This window comes from Engystomops pustulosus, chromosome 1 (genome assembly GCF_040894005.1).
Source record: "Engystomops pustulosus chromosome 1, aEngPut4.maternal, whole genome shotgun sequence".
NCBI lineage: Eukaryota > Metazoa > Chordata > Amphibia > Anura > Leptodactylidae > Engystomops > Engystomops pustulosus.
Window position 1 is genome coordinate 23,572,911 of NC_092411.1, and position 19,512 is coordinate 23,592,422.

The following is a 19,512-nucleotide window of genomic DNA, read 5'->3' on the forward strand; positions in this document are numbered from 1 at the left end:
GGCCTTGCCTTTTCTGTATTTTGGGGCAGCTGGATCCCATAGGTACCCGAGAGGCATGCGGAGCGCAGCCTAGCACTCGTCTGTGGTCACGGTACCAGAGGAATAGGCCTCGTCCACAGCCTGGCAGGTTACAGGCAGGTTTAAGTGCAAGAAAGAAGGGAGAGGCTGAAGGTGTAAAATATTTCTCCCTGGGGCAACCGCAATGTAGATGTCGGGATCCCTGGGTGATGTGTAAATGAGGCGCCCTTGATATTATCAGCCTTTCACTCAGAGAAAAGGGATGTCAACCCTGTTCCTCAGAGATTCTAGAAGACCAAGAACTTTCCAACCATAAAGGGTTTTATTAGCTCCCCTTGGGAGGTGGCAAATTCCTCAACCAACCAGCACCTCTGTACAATATACTAATAGCAGTGCATTTGATTGGTCACATAAGTATAATATCCTTCTCAAGCAGATATTTAACAGCTGCATTACCGATTATAGACACCAGAGGGCTCTCAATGGTGATCAGTCTTTGTGGGATACATATATCTATTGGAAGCATTATTTTGTAACACTGTGTTGGCAGGGGTGTTACACAGCCCAGTCATCAGGGTCAGCTTCAAATCAGTTTGGGCACAGATGAGGGAGATAGCGAACAGATGAGAGTTTTGGCAGCATGTAAATTCTGCAAGAGGTAAGAGAGGTAAGAGCTAATTGTGCAGCAGGTTCTATTCCCTATGGAATAAAAGGAGTAAGCAAGTTCCTGGGGAATTTTCTGTGCCAAACATCAGAGGGACTCAGAGGCGCAGTCCAGTCATTAAGGTGCAACGGAGCGGCATTAGGGTAACGGGTGCGGACAAGAGAAGAGTTCAACAATGTGTTATCTGAAGTCTCTCATTCACAAGGTCCATCAGCCCTGCCAGCAAATCTGCCACCAGATTCAGCAGCAGGATTTAAAGGGAACCTACCACCATGAATCTATCTATAAAGGTACAACGGGTGGTAGGTGGATCTATAGGACGTGAGGATAGACCTTTTTAGGGCTAATCCTCACGTCCCCGCACTTTTTAAATAACTTTTATTCCCCTGATATGTAAATTTTGTAAAGAGGCTACTGGGGCGTGGAGTAGCCAGAGCTGAGGCTACACGGCGCGCCTACTCCACGCCCCAGTAGCCTTTTCGATCCTCCTACCCGAAATCTTCGGCGGGGCCTGCTGTTCTGCGCATGCTTACAATCTATGAGGAAAAAGCGACACAGGAGGTGTAAGAGCTTGTACAATGTCCAGCCATTCTTTTTAAGGGATAAAATAATTAAATATATTCTGTATACACTGTATATAATGCTAAATGCACCAGTTGCTTTCCATATGTACAGAATCTATGGTGCCGGGGCGTGAGAGTAACCTTCATGACAGTATAAAGGATTACACAGATGGGAGGAGTACTCGTAGGAGGTGAAAAGAGTTAGGCTACATTCACACAAACGTGTGCTTGCTGTACCATAGTATGGTGGGCACATGGCGCCCGGGAGAGGAGGAGGGGGTGAGCACCGCTCATCCCCGCCCCTCTCCTTTGTAATATACGGTGCAAGTGCCGTATTATGGGGAAAATTAGGACATGTCCTATCTTTCCACCCGGCTACAGAACGATATGGTGCCACATGTGTGCTGCACCGTACTGCTCCTGTACGGCACTGTGCGCCCATTGTCATTTATGGGGGACTTATATATGGCGTATATACGTTGGCTGTATATACGCCCCCCATACGTTTGTGCGAATGTACCCTTAGGCTGGGTCCTCATTACGTTTTCTCCATACATTGTAAAGATGTGTCCTTACAACATATGGCACTGACGTATCCCACAGTATGCCTATACAGTGGGTTATGTCACCCGGAGACTCCTCCTCCCCCCTGAATGCGAGGGTACTATGCTGCTGCCTATGTACGGGATGTTTCCATAGTGATGTTGCTGTCCTTATGTGGACAGTGACATCATTGGTCTCCTTCTTGCTGTGCGATGTATCCACTCAGTAGAGGCCGGGGGAGGGATGCAATACACTGCATCCGCTCCCGATAGGCGTATTATGTCGCTCAGAAGGAGGGAGCTGGATGGAAAGACGTAGCTTTCTGCATTTTTCCATCCTGTCTTTTTTACAGTATATGTCGTACTGGTCAGACAGAGACAAAAAGTCTGCCTCCTTCTGTCAGTATATGTCAATGGGTACACTCAGCCTTTACCAAAAAATGTAATGTTATCTAGGCCTGCCTGTAGAGCTGGGGTTCAGGGCATTTTATAGGGTGTGTTCCCAATCCAACTCTTTTTACCCAGCTCCTACTTTGGACATTAATCCTGCATCTGAAAAACTGATTTTGGGAAAGCACCATCAGACTTTGGTAATAGTCTGGTAGTAGCCAATTAGTGCAATGCAATTGGAGCAATATTAGATCACGGGCAGATCAAAGAGCATTGGCTATGGCAATATAGAGGAATGACAGGTAGGTAGGTGCCGCTCTGTGCAGAGCTTTGTGGATGTGGGGGATAAGTTGGAATTGAATTCAGAAAGTGACGAGCAACCAGTGCAATGACTGGCGCAGACTGGAGGCATCCGTGTAGCATCTGGATAGAAAGACGCGTCTGGCTGCTGCATTAAGAACACATCCAGTAGAGAGGGTGGTCAATACTGAGTCCCACTAAGGATCCCGCACCGGGTGAAAAGCCGCAGCCAAAGCTCATTAGGTTTTTGGCCTTCTGGAAGCGGAACACCAAGCATGGAGCAAGTGCAACCTCCACTTCCCTCTCCAGCTCTCTACTCCCTACAATGTCAGAGTCTACTCCCTGCGGTGTCGGCCTCTCTGCTCCCTGGGGTGTCGGGCTCTCTGCTCCCCCGGCCTGTATGAGAACACAGGGACCAGACACGTAGCTGGGAAAGAGCTGGAGGGGCCCAACCCAAGTGTCAGTGAGCGGCTGCTGCCCCTGCTCTGCTACACGGGACAAATTACTATTGTGGTCAGCAGGTGGCAGCATCGCACAGTGATGTCTCCCCCTCTGCACTGCTATGCTCCCGACTCATCATGTGACCTCCGCTACGGAAGCCGCAGCAGGGATTGTCTGCAGGTGTGTACAGAGAGGAGAGGGGTGTACATTACATGGGACTGCAGGCTGGAGGGGAGAGGGGTGCACATTACATGGGACTGCAGGCTGGAGGAGGAGAGGGATGTACATTACATGGGACTGCAGGCTGGAGGGGGAGAGGGATGTACATTACATGGGACTGCAGGCTGGAGAGAGGAGAGGGGTGTACATTACATGGGACTGCAGGCTGGAGGGGGGAGAGGGATGTACATTACGTGGGGCTGCAGGCTGGAGGGAGGAGAGGGATGTACATTACATGGGACTGCGGGCTGGAGGAGGAGAGGGGTGTACATTACATGGGACTGCGGGCTGGAGGGGGAGAGGGATGTACATTACATGGGACTACAGGCTGGAGAGAGGAGAGGGGTGTACATTACATGGGACTGCAGGCTGGAGGGGGGAGAGGGATGTACATTACATGGGGCTGCAGGCTGGAGGGAGGAGAGGGATGTACATTACATGGGACTGCGGGCTGGAGGGAGGAGAGGGATGTACATTACATGGGACTGCAGGCTGGAGGAGGAGAGGGGTGTACATTACATGGAACTGCAGGATGGAGGGAGGAGAGGGATGTACATTACATGGGACTGCAGACTGGAGGGAGGAGAGGGATGTACATTACATGGGACTGCAGGCTGGAGGGAGGAGAGGGATGTACATTACATGGAACTGCAGGCTGAAGGGAGGAGAGGGGTGTACATTGCATGGGACTGCAGGCTGGAGGGGGAAAGGGATGTACATTACATGGGGCTGCAGGCTGGAGGGAGGAGAGGGATGTATATTACATGGGACTGCAGGTTGGAGGAGGAGAGGGGTGTACATTACATGGGTCTGCAGGCTGGAGGAGGAGAGGGATGTACATTACATGGGACTGCAGGCTGGAGGGGGAGAGGGATGTACATTACATGGGACTGCAGGCTGGAGGGGGAGAGGGATGTACATTACATGGGACTGCAGGCTGGAGAGAGGAGTGGGGTGTACAATACATGGGACTGCTGGCTGGGGGGAGGAGAGGGATGTACATTACATGGGACTGCAGGCTGGAGGTGGTCACACTACATCTTACCTGTAATATGTATTTGCTCGTCGTCTTCTCTTCTTTCTCCTCCGTTTCTTACAATCTAGAATCTTCTGTATCAGAGAATATTCCGGAGCGACGCATCAGGGATGGAGAGAGACCGGGACAAGATGGCGGAGAGCGTCCTACACCTCACCCTAGAGATCCTCTACCGGCTCACAGGAGAGGTGAGATCCTGGTGATGTCACATGACCTCGTTATCTCTGGTAATAACAGATCATGTGACTGGGGGTCATGTGACTCCGGACATGTATGTAGTGATATTATTCCTGTGTCTCCCCATAACCAGGATTACACATTAGTGAAGAAGACGTCTAGTGAGCGCTGTCCGGCCCCTGTGTATGAAGAATGGGGGGGACCCCTGCACCCCATCCCGGGGTCTCCCCCTCACCCCCTGATACATGAGGAGATGAATGTACAGGAGATCCTAGAACTGACCATGAAGATGGCGGAGCTGCTGACTGGAGAGGTGACACTGCTGGGAATGCTGGGACATTATACAGTAACTGGAGGCGCCGGGTGGTGACTGTACCCATTGTGTGTGTCAGGTTCCTATAAGGTGTCAGGATGTGGCTGTCTATTTCTCCATGGAGGAGTGGGGGTATGTAGAAGGACACAAGGATCTGTACCAGGACGTCATGATGGAGGACCCCCGGCCCCTCACATCACCAGGTAATAGACAGGACTATAGACACGTGTCCCCTCATTATCTGTATAGAAGAAGGAATTCAGTCTCTGTATGTGATCCCTACAGTCACATCCAGGGAGAGAAGATCCCCGGAGAGATGTCCCCGTCCTCTTCTACCACAGGATGATCAGGTAGGTGGAGATCTCCCCTATGACCTGTAGACGCCTGTGACCTCCTTGTCTTCAGTCTTATCCCTCAGTATTATATGTCTTATACTTGTGTAATGAGAGGAGGAGATGGAGGAGCGGAGGTGACCATAGACAGGACATGTGCTCTGGATCTTCTCCATGTCCCCAGAGATAAGTAGCGCTGGATTCCCTGCGTCTTCTCCATCCTCTGACTATTATAACATTTATTTTTCAGCTCCTGAATGAAGAGAATGAGCTAAACTGTATCAGTGTTGTAGCCATAAAAGAAGAGACGCTTGTGAGTGATGAGGAGGAGAGTAAGGAGGACGTCCCTGCAGGTATCTGCCCAGGTGAGTAATTACAGGAGTAATGATTGATATTACAAAGTTGCTCAAAGTGTAACAGAGAATAAGGGCTGAGTGGGGAAGACTCAATGGATCCTGTATGATTTTATCAGCTTCTCTATGTGGACTAGAAAGAGAACAAATCCACAGTGCAAATCGCCCAAACTTAGGTGTTAATAAAAGGAATTCATTATACTCACAAACAACGATAAAATAGCGCTTTGTATAAAATCCATAATGTGCAATCCATAGGCTTGGAAAAGCATTAATTTTATACAAAGAGCTATTTTACCTTTGTTTGTGAGTATAATGAATTCCTTTTGTTAACACCTAAGAAGTTTGGGCGATTTGCACTACGGATTTGTTCGATCCGCACGAAAACCGCGGTGCGTTTTCCTGAACACAGCTTTAGTGGATGAAAGCATTCTCTTTTATTGCAAATTTGGAGCGCTCAAAACTGCCTTTATTGATATCTTCTACAGAAATTCCATGTCTTGGGGTAGTAGCTTGGCATCTTGTGTTTTATAAACTTACATGCAATCAAGGTGAGAAATTGGCGAATCTGGAAGGAGAGCGAGTGGCTGGAGTACTGTATGCTCTCAGATCACAAATTCGTAAATTAAACCAGTCATCATCACTTCTAACGGGCCCGGGCCTTAACCTTAGTAATTCAATTTGGGAACAGTAAATCTGTAAGCTTAAAGGGGAAAAAAGGTGTTTGTCACCGGACACAGACGAGAGACTAAGGCTTTGGTGTGATTTATGAGATGATTGAAGCACAGCAGTGTGGGGACAATGATGGGGCCGTTTTATATCCACTTCATTGTCATCCTATTTATTCAGCAGAATTGTGGTGAATCTCTGTTCTATAGACACCAATGGTTTGAAAGTGGAGTTTCTTGGGGGTGCGACAGTAAGGTTTTCTGGAATCTGGTTGGTTCGCTTGCCCAGATGAAGGAAGGGTGACAAGGGAGAGAAATAATAGTAAGCAAACCCACAGGGAGTGTCTATAAAATTTAGGGTGATTTGTTCATCTTAAAAATATTAGTTTCCTAACCAGGGGAAAGTATCTTAACATAAGCAAAAGAAATCTGTCTGGTGCCTTTCAGTTTATGAAAAATGGAGCATGGCTTATAGGCGACAAGTCTTCACCCTATTGATTAGATTAATGGCCTTGTGTCTGTTGTCCCGGGGCTCACGACCTGAAAGAAAGTCTTCCTACTCTGGATAGATAATGCGAGCCGAGGGAATGATCGGGAAGTCATCTTGTATCCACGTTTACTAGTGATATTGGCCTATAATTGGAGCACTGTGTGGATTCTACCTTTGCACTTTGTATATGATGCCTTGCTGTCTGTTTTTTGTGGTGCTTCAATTTTGGAAGGTCTTCTGATAGATTGCAAAGTTTTGCCACCTTGGACTTAAAGGATACCTGTCACCACATATACAGCCAGTGACTGGTTCCTATAGAGCTCTAATAACTGACTGACCCCCTTCTTTTGGCTAAAAATAGTTTTGCTTACATTCACATAAACCACCTTTTATCTTATATTTTCTGGCATCATAGGGGGCGTGTCCTGCTTGGCCAGCCTTATACTCCCTTATTGATCACAGTTCATGTCGTGTGATCAGAGAGATATCATCTCAGGTCCTTTAGCGTCTTAAAAATAGAAAACTGTACGCCATGCATGTTTCTGACCACATGAAGTCACAGCAGCTTCCATGGACTTCTACTCCTCTCCATCCTCCATGGAGGCTGCTGTGATTTCATGTAATCACATACATGGTGTACAGTTTGCTATTCTTAGTTTGAAGGACCTGCGATGATGTCACTGGTCACATGTCATGAATGTAACACAAGGCACCATGTAAAAAATTTTACACAATATTTCCCATCTGTACATAGAGCTTTATATGTCTGTAGTTGAATATAAGTAGACAGTCCCTAAGTACAAGGAGGCAGAGCAGGTATATGAAGAGACACAGAGCTGTCAGTCAGAATAATGGGTCGTGGCTCACTGGTATATCTGACTCTTCTCTCAGGTTGCCAGAGATGAGTCAGAAAAGCTGATTTGCATATCAGAAAAAACGTCTGTAATTCAGGTACAGGGCCCCACTGGCAGCTAATTTTAGGTGATATGGGGAGGTCTCATAACCCTTTATCAGCAGGCATTGTTACTCACATTCTCTTTAACATGTTGTAAACAATAATAGGAAATATAAACTCCTTGGAATGTTTTTTATTTTTGGCAGATGTCTACACCAGGAGCTTAGAGGAACATGTGATTTATTATGATTTTAAAGTAAATGAACATGGTGACACACAAGATACAAATGGAGGAAACCCCATGATCCCCGGTACACCCCCAGCCGCTCTCCGAGAAGATCTGTCATCTGATCCTGTTTTACAAGTCTCAACTTCTCATTCACTACAAAATAAAACTCCAGGAAGGGATCAAGGATCTCACACAGAGAAGATGAGATATCAGTGTTCAGTTTGCAGCAAAGTTTTTAACCACAAATTAAAATTTCATAAACATCAAAGATTTCACACAGGGAGGAAGAGATTTTCATGTTCAGATTGCAGCAAATGTTTTAACCAGAAATCAGACTTGGCTAAACACCAGATGAGAATTCACACAGCTGAGAAGCCGTTTTCATGTTCGGAATGTGACAAATGTTTTAAGAAAAAATCCGAAATGGATAGACACCGGAGAATTCACACAAAAGGGAAGCCATTTTCATGTTCAGAATGTGGCAAATGTTTTAACCATAAATCAAAACTTGAAAGACATCAGAGAACTCACACAGGAGAGAAGCCATACTCATGCTTGGATTGTTGCAAATGTTTTAGTGACAAATCAGCATTGACTGCACACCAAAGAATTCACACTGGAGAGAAGCTATTTTCATGTTCGGAATGTGACAAATTTTTTAAATACAAATCAAGGCTTCTTAGGCATCAGGCACATCACACAGGGGAGAAGCCGTTTTCATGTTCAGAATGTAGCAAATGTTTTCACCACAAATCAGAATTGACTATACACCAGAGAATTCACACAGGGGAGAAGCCATTTTTGTGTTTACAATGTAACAAATGTTTTAGGCAGAAATTTGAATTGGATAGACATCAGAGAATTCACACAGGAGAGAAGCCATTCTCATGTCAGGAGTGCAAGAAGAGTTTCACAAGGAAAGAAGGTCTTGTTGAACATCAGTACATTCACATAGGAGCAAAACCCTTCTCGTGCTCAGAATGTGGGAAATGGTTTACTCAGAAATCAAAGCTTGTTACACACCAAAAAACTCACACGGGGGAGGTAACATATTCCTGCTTAGATTGTGGAAAACACTTTGCTGAGAAAGTAAGTCTTAGTAGACATCAGAAAATTCACACAGGGGAGAAAACATATTCATGCTCCGAATGTGGACAACTTTTTACTAAGAAAGCAAGTCTCGGTAGACATCAGAGAACTCATAAAGAGGAAGTGTCCGAAACCTGTTCAGAATGTGGGAAATATTTCACTGCGAAAACAAGTCTTGTTAGACATCGGAGAACTCACACAGAGGAGAAGCTATTAACTTAGAGATCAAGTCTTGTTTAACTCACACAGAGTACACTAGAATTCTTTTCAATTTTCTAGGAAAATGATACAAGAAAAACTATAAATTAAAAAAATTGAAATTCAGAAGAAAAAAAGCAATAGTGATTTGGTGCAGTAAATGATTGGTAAAAGATATGCAATTACCCAAAAACATCTGTGATCCAAAAGGCAAATACTCCAGATAACTTCCCTCTATCAGACCATAGGTCATATCAAAAGAAAACAGTGATTGCACAATAGCCAATAAGAACTAGGCCCCAATGCAGGGCCGTATTTACCGCAAGGCACTGCCGACATATTGGCAAAGGTGTCCAGGTGGGGGGAGACTTTTTATAATTAAAAAAAATCACCCACCTTCCCCGATGGGGAAATGGTGAGTTGTTGGTGGAACCCCCTGTAATTGTTGCAGTAGAGCACAGGATCTCCCAGTTCCCGTGTTCCTCTGCTCTCCATCTATCACGCAGACCGCAAGCATGCTGGCTGTGTGATACTAGATGTGGCGCAGGTGGCGTGTGATGAAGCGTCCGATCTGCGCCTGGTGAAAGGCCTATGGCCGTCTGATGTCGTCACACGTTGCCAGTGCAGCGGCTCACACAGAGAGGTCTGAGAAGAAGGTGAGTATATGTATATTTTTATAAATTTTACTATTGGCTACTAGTGCCTTGGGGCAGCACAGGGAGTGTGCAGTCTATGTAATAATAGATGCAGCGGAGGCGGCATGTGTCTCAGTCATCACACCTCGTATGCAAAGGCTACTGGATGCACTACTGTGACTACTGTAGACAGCAATGGGTACTGGGTGTAGTACTGTGACTTCTCTGGACAGCAATGGCTACTGGATGTACTACTGTGACTACTGTAGACAGCAATGGGTACTGGATGTACTACTGTGACTACTGTAGACAGCAATGGGTACTGGGTGTAGTACTGTGACTACTGGAGACAACACTGGCTACTGGGTGTAGTCCTGTGACTACTAGGAACAGAAATGTCTAGTGGGGGCAGCATTATGACTGTTGGCTACTGGGGGCAGACGCTGTGACAAGTGGCTTCTGGGGATAGGCGCTGTCATTAGTGGCTATTGGAGCAGGTTCTGTGACTAGTGGCTATTGGGGGCAGGTGAAGTGACTAGTAGAAACTGGGGGCAAGCACTGTGACTATTTGATACTGGGGCAGGCACTATTGCCACTGTAGGGTCATAATTGTGATCTCTAGGAGAACAAAACATTGCTCAATTTGTCATAGAAGGTGGAGAAGATAAAATGAGGAACCTAGCTTTTTTTTGCTGAATCTTCATGGCCAAGTTCTGGCTGAAATAAGCGGACGCCTAATCTTGCAGATAGAAGGTAATAGTGAATTCCACCGATTTAAGACGACCTTGTGAGTGAGCTGCAGGATTTACATTGAGTGCTGATGTTACCCTCTCTGGTGCTTCAGTTCGGCGATGTGCCCCTCCTCCTGGCGCTATGCTCCCCCTGGTGTTACACAGACCACAGCCAGGACCCGATGGTAACATAACTGTTGCACCTCTATATATACACAGAGACTGGAGGTGATGGGAGGCATATTGCTTAACCTGAGGGGGTAAGTAGAACTGCTTACTTGTTTTTCTGCTTACCCAGTTTGGATAACCCCTTAAAGGACACCTGTCATCAGGTCTGTGTCACTAGTCCTGTCACTACTACCTGTTGGAGCAGCTCACAAGGATCCCATCCCAGCCTTTATCTAGTTATTTCATACATTAATCATTCTAAAATCATCTAGTTTTTATCATGTAAATGAGGCTGGTCACATGGTCAGAGGCAGTGATGTCACCCCTGTTCCCCCTCCCCTCTCCTCCCCCTGCTCATGTCTGTGTGTAATGTATAGTAAATGCTGCATCCACCTAATATACAGGTGAGAGACACAGACATCAGCTACACATGAATCTGACATATTCTGCTGTAACATGGCTGCCTGGAGCTGCTGTATCTATCCTAAACACACACACATGCACACACAGGCTGCACACCAGCACCAGGAAGCACATCATTATACAGCCTCACATCATTATACAGGCTGTCAGTCATGCACTGGGGGTGTGGCCACCAGCACCAGGAAGCACATCATTATACAGCCTCACATCATTATACAGGCTGTCAGTCATGCACTGGGGGTGCGGCTGTGCCTCCCACTCATGAATAGAGTGGACAGCTTGAATATGCTAATGCTTCATTGGACATTTCACAGGTCATTTGCATACAGCTTTAGGACCTCATTGCTTAGGTTTACAGGCATGTAGAGGGACAATGAAGGGATAGAGGCAATGCTCTCTAATGGCAGTTTATGAAAATATATTTAGTTTAGGGGGGTTATTTTGCATGACGGGTTCTCTTTAAATTATGGAGGGCACTGTATGTGTCAGTAGCTTAGGGTTAGTGGGACTAGGTTTAGCTTAGGTGGCTACGTTCACATCCTGCGCTTGAATTACATTTAGGAACACAATTCATGCACGGTGGGTTTCTCCCGATCTCATGTGCTGCATGTGTAACACCGAACAGTGTAAACACCGATGCGATTGGGAGAGACTCCTCCCCTCTGTGCTACAATTACCTTCCTAAATGAACACAACCCGAGGCCACATTCTGATCATATGTTTGCAATTCAAATGCATTCGGCAAAGCTCATCACCATACACATACTGTATGTGTAGAAACTTGTATTGTCTAACAATGTCACACACCACACGCCTGCCGCTGCTGAGAAAATGTATTTACATGTGATGAAGTATTTTGCCCAATGCATTTCTGTGCTGTGCTTCATGCAACAGAAATCGGGGGACTGATTTAAGATTCAATTTGTGTCGCAAGACAATGCACATAAACCAGGAAGATGTAGGTGAGCTCCAGCGGACCTGAGCGGGGAAGCGACACATGCAGGATATGGGGCGCATGATCTTCGTGAATCGCCGCAGATGTGCATTCTGGTTGGACAATGCAGTTTTGGGGAATTGTCCAGGACGGGTAAGTAAATGTGCCCCGGTGTGTGAACGAAGCCTGAAGCAGATTTTTAATCTGATGCTAGCAGTGGATCATTGGAGAGACTCCTGGGCCAAGCACTGATCTCTTGTAGTAACCTGCTGGGGGCTACGGGCAGAGGCCTTAGCTTGATGGCTAGGGGCAGAGCCATGTGAGTGCCTAGGTCAGCATCAACATGTTATGTCCATGTGATTTCCTATCATCTGTTTTTTTTTTTTTTTTGTAGTCCTAGTTTTATCCTAGTTGGGTCAGCTCTGAGCTACTTTTCTGAAACACAGGCATGAAAAACTGACCACACCAGGGTGGCTTTTTTTTGCAACAATTTAGGACTTTATCACGTGCCTAGTAAATTTTGCCACAACTGAGTTTTCCTGTGTTGAATGACTTCAGCTCATCTGCAGTCGCAGGACATCTCTCACACGGTTCTGCTGGGATCTTGGTTCTTGCTGAGGTCTTCTTCCAGAGTTCTGTGACTGTTGTGGGTTTCTTCGCTATAACTTTGTCACCAAGGGGTTTCCAGGTGAGTATATATATCGGGACTCTGGGTTGTGGCCATTTCATTCGTTTTTAATATTTTTTGTTTCATGGAACTGCTTTCCTTTTTTTGCTGTGTGACATTGTTCTGCATGAAAATTGCTGGCTGATTAGGTGATTTCTTCTTGGTGATCTTCACTCAGTGTTGAAGAAGGGTCTGATACAGCGATTGAAGACCACTGGCATATGAAACTTGTATAAAAAAAAATGAATCGATACTCAGCTCCGGCGCATCTCTTCACCCCGCTGCTCCTGCTTTTTTTTTCATTTCAGATTCCCGGCAGTGCGAGCAGAAGCACGTCAATGCCCTCTTCCTGCATGCACCCTCTTTGATGATGTCATCAAGCGGCAATACGGTCGCGTATGCGCTCAGGCAGAGAGCATAGACATGACTGGAATTTGAGGAGAGATGAAGACGGGGCCGCAGGGTGTAGAGGAGTGCCTGTAAATAAGTGTTTCCTTTATTATTTTTTGGTGCCTCTGCTTTGCACATTTCATTAATGGGGGAGCACTGCTGGGAACATTTTATGGGAGGGAACAGTGCTGAGGGCATTTCAATGGGGGTAGTACTTCTGGAGTCATTGCTTCAGGGGAAGCACTGCTGGGGCATTGCATTGTGGGGCTCTGCTTTGGACATTTCATTGGGGGACACTGCTGCGGACATGTTATTAGTGAGGGGAGGCCCCTGCCGGACATGTTATTAGTGAATGAAGGCCGCTGTTGGACATGTTATTAGTGAAGGGAGGTCACTGCTGGGACATGTTGTTAGTGAGGGGAGGACACTGCTGGGACATGTTATTAGTGAGGGGAGGCCGCTGCTGGGACATGTTATTAGTTGGGGGGAGGCCACTGCTGGACATGTTATTAGTGAGGGGAGGCTGCTGCTGGACATGTTATTAGTGAGGGGAGGCCGCTCCTTGACATATTATTAGTGAGGGGAGGCCGATGCTGGACATGTTATTAGTGAGTGTAGGCCGCTGCTGGGACATGTTATTAGTGAGGGGAGGACGCTGATGAACATGTTATTAGTGAGAGGAAATCGCTGCTGGGACATGTTATTAGTGAGGGGAGGTCACTGCTGGGACATGTTATTAATGAGGGAAGGTCACTGCTGGGACATGTTATGAGTGAGGGGAGGCCGCTGCTGCAACATGTTATTAGTGAGGGGAGGTCACTGCTGGACATGTTATTAGTGAGTGGAAGCCGCTGCTGCAACATGTTATTAGTGGGGGGGGGGGGGTACTGCTGGACATGTTATTAGTGAGAGGAAGTCTCTGCTGGGACATGTTATTAGTGAGAGGAGGTCGCTGCTGGGACATGTTATTAGTGAGGGGAGGTCACTGCTGGGACATGTTATGAGTGAGGGGAAGCCGCTGTTGGACATGTTATTAGTAAGGGGAGGCTGCTGCTGGACATGTTATTAGTGAGGGGAGGTCACTACTGGACATATTATTAGTGAAGGGAGGTCACTGCTGGACAAGTTATTAATGAGGGAGGCCACTGTTGGGACATGTTATTAATAACAGGAGGCCGCTGCTGCTGGACATGTTATTAGTGAGAGGAAGTCACTGCTGGGACATGTTATTAGTGAGAGGAGGTCTCTGCTGGGACATGTTATTAGTGAGAGGAGGTCGCTGCTGGGACATGTTATTAGTGAGGGGAGGTCACTGCTGGGACATGTTATGAGTGTGGGGAAGCCGCTGCTGGGACATGTTATTAGTGAGGGGAGGCTGCTGCTGGACATGTTATTAGTGAGGGGAGGTCACTACTGGACATATTATTACTGAAGGGAGGTCACTGCTGGACATGTTATTAATGAGGGAGGCCGCTGTTGGGACATGTTATTAATAACAGGAGGCCGCTGCTGCTGGACATGTTATTAGTGAAGGGAGGCCGCTGCTGGACATGTTATTAGTGAGGGGAGGCTGTTGCTGGACATGTTATTAGTGAGGGGAGCCCGCTGATGGGACATGTTATTAATGAGGGGAGCCCGCTGCTGGACATTTTATTAGTGAGGGGAGGACGCTCCTTGACATGTTATTAGTGAGGGGAGGACGCTCCTTGACATGTTATTAGTGAGGGGAGGCCGCTGCTGGACATGTTATTAGTGAGGGGAGGCCGCTCCTTGACATGTTATGAGTGAGGGGAGGCCGCTGCTGAGACATGTTATGAGTGAGGGGAGGCCGCTGCTGAGACATGTTATGAGTGAGGGGAGGCCGCTGCTGGGACATGTTATGAGTGAGGGGAGGCCGCTGCTGGGACATGTTATGAGTGAGGGGAGGCCGCTGCTGGGACATGTTATGAGTGAGAGGAGGCCGCTGCTGGGACATGTTATGAGTGAGGGGAGGCCGCTGCTGGACATGTTATTAGTGAGGGGAGGTCACTACTGGACATATTATTACTGAAGGGAGGTCACTGCTGGACATGTTATTAATGAGGGAGGCCGCTGTTGGGACATGTTATTAATAACAGGAGGCCGCTGCTGCTGGACATGTTATTAGTGAGGGGAGGCTGTTGCTGGACATGTTATTAGTGAGGGGAGGCTGTTGCTGGACATGTTATTAGTGAGGGGAGGCCGCTGCTGAGACATGTTATTAGTGAGGGGAGGCCGCTGCTGGGACATGTTATTAGTGAGGGGAGGCCGCTGCTGGGACATGTTATTAATGAGGGGAGCCCGCTGCTGGACATTTTATTAGTGAGGGGAGGACGCTCCTTGACATGTTATTAGTGAGGGGAGGTCACTACTGGACATATTATTACTGAAGGGAGGTCACTGCTGGACATGTTATTAATGAGGGAGGCCGCTGTTGGGACATGTTATTAATAACAGGAGGCCGCTGCTGCTGGACATGTTATTAGTGAGGGGAGGCTGTTGCTGGACATGTTATTAGTGAGGGGAGGCTGTTGCTGGACATGTTATTAGTGAGGGGAGGCCGCTGCTGAGACATGTTATTAGTGAGGGGAGGCCGCTGCTGAGACATGTTATTAATGAGGGGAGCCCGCTGCTGGACATTTTATTAGTGAGGGGAGGACGCTCCTTGACATGTTATTAGTGAGGGGAGGCCGCTGCTGAGACATGTTATGAGTGAGGGGAGGCCGCTGCTGAGACATGTTATTAGTGAGGGGAGGCCGCTGCTGGGACATGTTATTAGTGAGGGGAGGCCGCTGCTGGGACATGTTATGAGTGAGGGGAGGCCGCTGCTGGGACATGTTATGAGTGAGGGGAGGCCGCTGCTGGGACATGTTATGAGTGAGGGGAGGCCGCTGCTGGACATGTTATTAGTGAGGGGAGGCCGCTGCTGGACATGTTATTAGTGAGGGGAGGCTGCTGCTGGACATGTTATTAGTGAGGAGAGGACGCTCCTTGATATGTTATTAGTGAGGGGAGGCCGATGCTGGACATGTTATTAGTGAGGGGAAGCCGCTGCTGGGACATGTTATTAATGAGGGGAGGACGCTGATGAACATGTTATTAGTGAGTGGAAGCCGCTGCTGGAGCATGTTATTAGTGAGGGGAGGCCACTGCTGAGACATGTTATTAGTGAGGGGAGGACGCTGTTGAACATGTTATTAGGGAGTGGAAGCCGCTGCTGGGACATGTTATTAGTGAGAGGAGGTCTCTGCTGGGACATGTTATTAGTGAGAGGAGGTCGCTGCTGGGACATGTTATTAGTGAGGGGAGGTCACTGCTGGGACATGTTATGAGTGTGGGGAAGCCGCTGCTGGGACATGTTATTAGTGAGGGGAGGCTGCTGCTGGACATGTTATTAGTGAGGGGAGGTCACTACTGGACATATTATTAGTGAAGGGAGGTCACTGCTGGACATGTTATTAATGAGGGAGGCTGCTGTTGGGACATGTTATTAATAACAGGAGGCCGCTGCTGCTGGACATGTTATTAGTGAGGGGAGGCTGCTGCTGGACATGTTATTAGTGAGGGGAGGCTGTTGCTGGACATGTTATTAGTGAGGGGAGGCCGCTGCTGAGACATGTTATTAGTGAGGGGAGGCCGCTGCTGGGACATGTTATTAATGAGGGGAGCCCGCTGCTGGACATTTTATTAGTGAGGGGAGGACGCTCCTTGACATGTTATTAGTGAGGGGAGGCTGCTGCTGGGACATGTTATTAATGAGGGGAGGACGCTCCTTGACATGTTATTAGTGAGGGGAGGCCGCTGCTGGACATGTTATTAGTGAGGGGAGGTCACTGCTGGACATGTTATTAGTGAGCGGAGGCCACTGCTCGGACATGGTATTAGTGAGGGGAGGAAGCTGCTGGAACATGTTATTAGTGAGGGGAGGCCGCTGCTGGACATGTTATTAGTGAGTGTAGGCCACTGCTGGACAATGTATTAATGAGGGGAGGATGCTGCTGGACATGTTATTAGTGAGAGGAGGTCACTGCTGGGACATGTTATTAGTGAGGGAAGGTCTCTGCTGGGACATGTTATTAGTGAGGGGAGGTCGCTGCTGGGACATGTTATTAGTGAGGGGAGGTCACTGCTGGGACATGTTACTAGTGAGGGGAGGTCGCTGCTGGGACATGTTCTTAGTGAGGGAGGCTGCTGCTGGACACGTTATTAATGAAGGGAGGCTGCTGCTGGACACGTTATTAGTGAAGGGAGGCTGCTGCTGGACATGTTATTAGTGAGGGGAAGTCGCTGCTGAACATGTTATAGGTGAGGGGAGGCTCCTGCTGGACATGTTATTAGTGAGGGAAGGCCGCTGCTGGTCATGTTATTAGTGAGGGGAGGTCATTGCTGGGACATTATATTAATAAGGGGAGGCCGCTGGATATTTTATTATAGAATAGAACATCAAAAAGATACAAAGGGGCTAAAACTCCATAAAGAAACAATTACCAGAGTACAAGATAAAAAAAATTATTTACTTTATTAAAAAAACAGCCCAACAATACATGGCTTTAAAACCCACAAAGATAAATAAATTGCCTAAGATGTGAGCAAGAGTAAACAGGGCCACTAAATGTCAGCAAAGTATTAGGAACATCACACGTACAAACAATCCAAGCTAAGATATCGGAGTCATTCTGCCTCAGTGTCAGGGAAGAAAAGCAGATCCAACCATATGATGTATTACAGAATGAAGTCACATATCAGATCCTTTGTTACCCAGTACATGGGGCACTAGTGGGGTCCCTGTATGCGCCCCGACACACATTTCATCAGTGTCCCATTAGCGCCTTGTATATATGTGGTATGTATATTGTGAAAAACCCAAATATAAGGGGACATGATAGGTGTGTGGGGATATTATAATGTCCCCTTTTCTGTAGCCGTCTTCTTATCAAGACGTTAAATGGGGGCTACAGAAAAAGGGGCAATTTAGAGTGGAGGGGGGGGGGGCTACAGAAATAAGGGCATTATAGAGGGGGGGTACAGAAATAAGGGCATTATAGAGGGGGGGTACAGAAATAAGGGCATTATAGAGGGGGGGGTACAGAAATAAGGGCAATATAGAGGGGGGGTACAGAAATAAGGGCATTATAGAGGGGGGGTACAGAAATAAGGGCATTATAGAGGGGGGGTACAGAAATAAGGGCATTATACAGGGGGGGTACAGAAATAAGGGCATTATAGAGGGGGAGGGCTACAGAAATAAGGGCAGCTGCAGAAAATGGCACATTATATGAGTTGGGGTTAGATATGGACTATTTTTGGGGCACACAACTTTATTTTCCAGGGACCATAGTAAGGGGGTTACCCAGGCCTGGTGAAAAATTTTAGGTGCAGCCCGTCCCCAGATACAAAAATGTTGTGGAACACTGCTTCAAGGGATAATGGCCGAGAACAAACAGGGAAAGGACAACGGAAATATAGTGGATTTAGAACCCAATAAACCTACAGCTGATTTAAAGGGTCAATACATGTTATGGCCCTGGTGTGCGGGGGGGGAGGGGGAAAGTATAGTAAGGACTGACCCCTCACACACCAGGGTCATAACATGTATTGAGACTGCACTTTTTTTTTTTTTATCAATTATGGCTTATGACATATTGGACCATTCAACAGAATCAAAAACTTTACAGGTGTCTATGGAGAGGACAAACCCAAGATCATGGACCCAAGTTCCAAAAATAAAATAAAAAAAAAATTCTACATTTTGCCATCTTTTGAGAAAATAAGTTTTTCATACTTCAGTGTAAGGAGCTGTGGGGGGTGTCAATCTTTGTCGCCTTTTGATTATGTTTTCAGTGTTACCATTTTGAGTACTGTACGGCTTTTTGATCCCTTTTTATAACATTTTTTGCAAAATGACAAAAAAAGTGGCATTTTCGACAATGGGTGCTATTTCCCGTCACAGGGTTAAACATTTTTTCATTTTGATAGATCAGACATTTTGGGATGCAGCGATACCCAACGTGGTTATGATTTTTACTGGTTATTTATATATCAGTTCTAGGGAAAGGGGGGGGGGGTTGATTTGAATTTTTAGTTTTTAATTTTTTTTTATTATTTTCACTTTTAAAAAAAAATTTGTACTATTTTTTAGACCCCGCCCCTAGGGTACTTTAACCCTACGTTGCCTGATTGATTCTACCATTTACTGACATGCTACAGGATGGCAGCTTTGCTGGGGGCGATGGAAGTGGTGCTAGCAATGTGAGCCCCTCCATACCCCCGCAGCCGACATGTGACGCACCATTGCTGAAGGAAGGGTGCGCACAGCTAGAGCCACATCATCTGCCTTGCACAGGACATCCAGCAGAGAGAAGCCACACTACAGGCTCAGTCACAGCAGATAATGTAATGTAAGGGCTCATTCAGAAGGACGTCTCAACTCTTCAGTCCGTATTGTATCCGCATCCGTTTTTTTTCACATCCACAAAATAGAAGGCTGGTTTTCTTTCATACTTTCTGCCCGGAATGTGAGAGACAGTAAGAGAGGAAGGACCTAGAAAGAGTCACTGCCCCGCCCCCCGGACTCTTCTCTGGTCAGGAGGAGGAAGAGAAAGAACTGAGCTTAGTGATCAACATTTCCC

At 46.9% G+C, this 19,512-nt stretch overlaps 1 protein-coding gene across 1 annotated transcript; it reads left to right on the top strand.

Annotated features, from left to right (window-relative positions):
• The first annotated feature begins 2,904 nt into the window (after positions 1-2,904).
• LOC140118276 (uncharacterized) lies at positions 2,905-9,292 on the top strand. The gene is made up of 7 exons (XM_072135969.1): positions 2,905-3,098; positions 4,242-4,361; positions 4,484-4,663; positions 4,743-4,866; positions 4,949-5,013; positions 5,246-5,360; positions 7,608-9,292. The coding sequence occupies exons 1-7, from the start codon at positions 3,018-3,020 to the stop codon at positions 8,939-8,941; spliced, it is 2,019 nt and encodes a 672-aa protein (XP_071992070.1). The 5' UTR covers positions 2,905-3,017; the 3' UTR covers positions 8,942-9,292.
• Positions 9,293-19,512: the final 10,220 nt, after the last annotated feature.